Raw genomic sequence first — 6,000 nt, 5'->3', positions numbered from 1 at the left:
TTTGTCACTGTCTACTGGTATACCTGGAGAGAAGTACTTGTCATTATCTACTGGTATACCTGGAGAGAAATACTTGTCATTGTCTACTGTTATACCTGGAGGGACATACTTGTCACTGTCTACTGGTATATGTGGAGGGTGTTTCAGGTGTCAACGTCCCTGCAGCCAATTCCATGTCCAGGCCTCATACTGACAGCAGCCAAGAAATAATTACAGTACTATCTATCTGTTAGCACACTGAGATGCCTTCACACATGAAGTACATACCTGTGATTAGTATTGAGTATTATTTTAACCTTGCTGCCTGCCTGAGGCCAAACTTTCTGCTGACTGCCTGTTCAACCAGATTGCTACAAACATCAAATAATTACTAACCACTAACTTTACATTTACACAAACACAAAAATAATTCAGCAGTGTGACTGTGTTAACAGATAGTTGTAGTGGAAGATTAAGATGATTATAATCAAGAGGAAGTACTAATCCTATAGAAGCCATACAGTGCCTGGGAATGGTGAGACATATATCATCTATGGAAGAGAAGGGTTGCTACAAGTCCTTGGAAAGGGAGCAATCATTTTTTGTTTTCATAGTCCAATAGTCCTCAAACATTAGACCAGATAGGGATAATCAAATAGTTTCACATTCAATAGTGTCATACAACAGCTATTTCCCTATTACATTAAAATGGAGTTCCAGGACAAGACAACCAATGTAGGTAACATAATATGTGAGTTATGGCATTTTATTTATAGAGATGTTGTGTCTTGGCGGATAAAACATCCTTATAAATATATAAACCATAACCCACATATTGCCTTATTTACATGCTATTGGTATATTCTATAACTGTACAACCAAGACAACCAATATTTTTGTGATTTAGCACTACCCTCTCATGTCTCTCAGTCTGATCAACAGGTCACTAGCAATGACCTAAGTCATTTTCAAGTCACACAACAAAAATCATTTCTTTGGAACATGGTATCTTGGGTACCAATACTCATACATCTCTTACACCCAGTACACTGCGTGTATTTGGAATCAGCAGAGTACAAGGATTCTATTGGATATCTGAGCTCCTGACCTGGTCTAGATGTCATCAAATGATCTTTGGAGGCTACACCTAATGTTAGCAGGAATCATCTAAAAATAAAGATTTGTCTATTATGTATTGACAAGAAACTGCAAGGGTAACTTGTATATACAAGGATGCCTGCCTGTCTATTAGGTCCCAATTAACTCTGCAGAGCCTAAATAGGCTCAGTAGATTTAGCTGAAACTAAAGAGAAAGAAAAACAAATATACATAAAGTTATTGATGCAGTTTCTTATAGAAAATACAGCCTCTCCTCACTTAGTGACGTACTTGTTCACCAACGACTAGGACTTATGGGGTCTCTGACCAGTATGCATACCTGAATAATGCATATTAAGAGCTGATTTCCTCTATTCTGTTTATTACAATATACAGTACACTATGTATAAACATTTAAAAATATACCAGAAATATTATAAATGGTGCAAAGATGACATTAAAACAATATCAAACATGGCTGACACAAACCCACTAACATTATAATATACCCCTCACTTAGCAACGAATTTGTTTGCTGACATGGTATTAGGAATGGAACTCCTTCGTTAAGTGAGGAGAGGCTGTACACAACTCTTCATGTTTAGCTTCTGTGTCCAGATGATACCCAGGGGTCACAGTGACTTCTAAGTTTAAATTAAAAGGCCAAATAATGAATTTTTGATCTAGGGGGAAATAAAACTTACATCAATGAAATTCTTGTACACTTCTAAATCCAACTGTGCATAGCTAAAAAGTCAAAACACGATTATTACTCAGGGTATCATGTTACAATAATGCATGTTATTCTACAACCTTAAAATGTCCAAGGTCACAACTCAACTTATAAGTCAGACTCAGCTAAAATTTACAAAGTTCAGAGCATAGGATAATCTTTAATATCCTATTAGATAAAGCTTCAAGGTGGTAGGGTGGAAGAACTGGTTGTTTCATCCAAGACTTCCATACAGTACTTGAAGTCCATTACCCAACAATTTATAATTATATGCAAACTACCACCTACTGTTTTTCCTCATTATCAACCCACCAAATTTTCCATTTTTTTTTTTTTCAACTTGTTCCATTTAGTACAGCATAATTTTTCTTGTGGTACAAGTGGGGATTCACAAGTTGGCAGCAAAACTAACCAAACAAATTCTAAACATTGCATTAATAACCCTGTGTTTTTAATAAGATCTTGTTAAGTAACAGCCAGATGAATGTACAACCACTAAACTTTACAAGCAAGACCCTGCTTTTGGATGAAGCACACCTGAACAAAAGAGCCAGACAAAATATTTCACAAGAAGACATAACAAATTTTGAGCAAGAAGGAATACTGCATGATTGATATGATGTAACTTAGAAAAGTCAGTATGGCTAATGCAAGTTAACTACAAGCAAGTTATAAGTAGTCAGTCACTACTAAAGATATACAGCAAATTCTTACAGTGATGTCCCAACACACGGCATGATGACATTGTCATACTGGGGAAAATAATTTTTCCCTGACACTTTCTGTAGATAGCAAAAGTGAATAAAAAAAAAGGACCATGTGGATAACTACACCAAGTATCTAAATATTTCTATGCTCTTTTCCAAACAAAGCATGGTGGGCCAAGCTCATTAAGCTGCTCGCAATCTGCTCGTATGCTTTCTACTCAATGAGTCCCTCTTCTCACGAAAGATGAGTCCCTCAACACATGGAAGATCAGTCCCTCTAGTCGCTAAAGACATACTACCCTACTCGTGAAAAAATTTCCCTTAGCTCACAAAAGACCAGTCCTTCTCAAAGACAATGAATCCACATAAACGTTTTCTTCCACAATGCCGCAGCACAAAACTGTAAATACCTAAGTTGACTCGTTAGATATTAGCTAAAAACAATTTAAAGAAATGTACTATGTAAAAATATGCTGATCTAGGAGAAAGAGAGCACACTGGAGAGTTTTCCTGTGCCAAGGAAAAGGTACTATACCATACAGTGAAAAACTGAAATTTTGCTAACCTTCTAAACTCAAGGGAAATGTGCCTACAACATGATGACATGACTGTGTTAAAAAAAATTTATATATATATATATATATATATGTATACGAATATATGTGCAGTTTTTTGTTTACATACATGTCATATAAAAATCAAAGCTTTTGCTACCCTTCCAGTAAAAAATATAAAGAAACTGCACAAATAATGGCCCAGGAGACCTATTATTAGTCTAAATTAAAGTCAGAGCTGCCCTAGACCTAGACTTGGCTATAGACATGCAAGACTCAATGGTCTTTCACGATATGACCTGAGGTTATCGCATATAATATCATCACCTCAAAGAAACAAAAAGTAGTCACCCAAGAGCACACATTTCATTAATTTCATCCAAGATTACGTCAGCAGTGGAAAAATAATGACTGTCCAATAAACAATAAAAACAATTACATATTTAGTAACATATAAAATCAGAGTTGTCTTCATTTATGTAAGCGGTGCAAATTGCTCTCTTGTAGTTGTTGTCTTCCTGCTTGACAAATTTTTATTAATAAAGTTATATACAAATTAAATAAAAAATACCCATAATTTTTTTTATGTAAACAGAGATTATTCTTTAAAAAAAAAAAAAAAAAAAAAAATCTGGTGCATGATAAACTTCACTGATTTAACCCTTAAACTGTCCAAACAAATTTAAGTTCACATGCGTAGTGCTCAAAAAGTAGATCTACGTTTTTTTTACATATTTTCGAATATAACAAAAAAAAGTAGATCAAAGTTTTTTTTTACATGTTTTCAAATGTAAAAAAAAAAAAAAAAAAAAAATCCACGTTTTATTACATACTTTCAAATGTTGAAAAAACATAGATCTACGTTTGGACAGTTTAAGGGTTAATAACCAAATTTCTAAAAAAGAATAAAAAAAAAAATAATAATACAGGATCTTCTAGAAAAATGTATACCTTGCATTATAAATTTTGCTGAAAAAAATTGTGCAAGATAATTTTTTAAACACAGTAAGTAACAGAATAGCATTTTGAGTGAAAAATAAACTACAAAAGAAACAGCTACAGTATGTACTTCTATTTATAGCACCAGTCAATATAAAAAAAATGAGAGGAAAGTCAGGCTAACCATTGCACTATACTAAAGGGGGCTGACTTATACCCTGCCTGTCGTCTTTCACTCCAAAACGTCACTTTCCCTTTCGTTCATCTGCCGACTGACATCTTTCTCAGACAGCTCTTTCAGCGTCTCAATGAATCCATTAGGATTCTTGATCCAGATGATGTGAGAGTAGTTGACGTCCTTGCAGGATTTGCGGCCAGGTATCTTGCGAAGGATGTTCAATGAATTCATGAATGCCACATACTCTCGAATGATTTTTGTCCTGTCTTTTTCCTTGATGTCTGGCTCATTGCAAATCTCCTTCTCCCAAGCTTGGTTGATGGACTGTATCCAACAACCAATGGCTTTGCTGGGTGCTATACAGTTTTTCTTCCGCTTGTGAAGAGCTGGCTGTCCTGTAACATGTAAGGGCACATTTTAATTTTTATAAGAGAAAACTCTGGTTATTATTATTTTTAACATGCTGGCCATCTCCTACTGAGGCAGGGTGACCTGAAAAAGAAACACTTTTCCTGTCATTCACTCCATCACTGTCTTGCCAGAGGTGTGCAGACACCTACTACTACAGTGGACCCCCGCTTAACGATCACCTTCCAATGCGACCAATTATGTAAGTGTATTTATGTAAGTGCGTTTGTACGTGTATGTTTGGGGCTCTGAAATGGACTAATCTACTTCACAATATTCCTTATGGGAACAAATTCAGTCAGTACTGGCACCTGAACATACTTCTGGAATGAAAAAATATCGTTAACCGGGGGTCCACTGTACTTGTAATACTGTTATCAATTTCGTCTACATTAAACTATAAAACTTATTAACTACAAATTTGGCTACCTCATACGTATTAATATATTCCTTATGGGAACAAATTCGGTCAGTACTGGCACCTGAACATACTTCTGGAATGAAAAAATATCGTTAACCGGGGGTCCACTGTACTTGTAATACTGTTATCAATTTCGTCTACATTAAACTATAAAACTTATTAACTACAAATTTGGCTACCTCATACGTATTAATAATAGAGTAAAATATTGAATATGTATTTGAAATTTACCACTTTACCTGTCTAGACCTAAGTAGTTCTTAAGTACGTACTAGGTTAAGTCTGCCCAAAATGCCCTGGCATGATAAGTGGTTTTCTTTGTGCCAATCAAATTATGAAATGTAAACACATACTGTAACCTTTGCAGCGAAATAAACTTTTGCTTGTTTTATTTTTTTAAATATTCCTCCAAACAACAAATATCCCCACCACACAATTATTATGAAATATATTCATGGAAAAGTGCTAAACCCATGGGGGTCAAAAAAGCATGAGTGGAATAAGAGATAAGTAGTTTTGATCAAAGGAAGAGGGAGGCAGCTCCAAGTCCTTTCATCAAGAGCCTTTCATCACCATCAAGGCACCTTCCATGATGGGGCAGAACACTATATGCAGCTAATCTGAATTTGGCTAATTAAATATTTTGTCTCGGTAAACTTTTGTTAATTTTGATGGAATATTCTCATCAGGTTAAACCCAAGTTTAGTTGAACATGAACAAGAAAAAGTGGTGAATAAAATAATGATTTTACTTATGGAAGAACTTGCAAAATAAATATCTGGATGCCTGAATGCCATTATTTAACATAAGAGAACTAATATATCACTCTGACATACTACAGGACTTCTTCAGCTAGAAGATTAACATTATGAAAAAAAAAAAAAAAAATCACTATCTTAAGAAGTTGCAAGCCTTTCCTACACTCCATGAATTATATTTCTTCAAGCTCAATCATCTTTATATATATATATATATATATCAAC

General features: G+C 34.8%; 1 protein-coding gene across 1 annotated transcript in view; it reads right to left on the bottom strand.

The window, feature by feature from the left end:
• Positions 1 to 3,889: 3,889 nt before the first annotated feature.
• The window catches only part of LOC128697965 (uncharacterized), a 42,619-nt gene continuing 40,508 nt past the window's right edge, over positions 3,890 to 6,000 (bottom strand). The window contains exon 14 of the mRNA XM_070097589.1: positions 3,890 to 4,583. Within this exon, the coding sequence (XP_069953690.1) occupies positions 4,243 to 4,583 (341 nt within the window). The 3' untranslated portion in view covers positions 3,890 to 4,242. The remainder of the gene's footprint in view (positions 4,584 to 6,000) is intronic.

This window comes from Cherax quadricarinatus, chromosome 58 (genome assembly GCF_038502225.1).
Source record: "Cherax quadricarinatus isolate ZL_2023a chromosome 58, ASM3850222v1, whole genome shotgun sequence".
Lineage (NCBI taxonomy): Eukaryota > Metazoa > Arthropoda > Malacostraca > Decapoda > Parastacidae > Cherax > Cherax quadricarinatus.
Note: the sequence above shows the minus strand (reverse complement) of the source record. Positions and strands in the feature narration are given on the sequence as shown.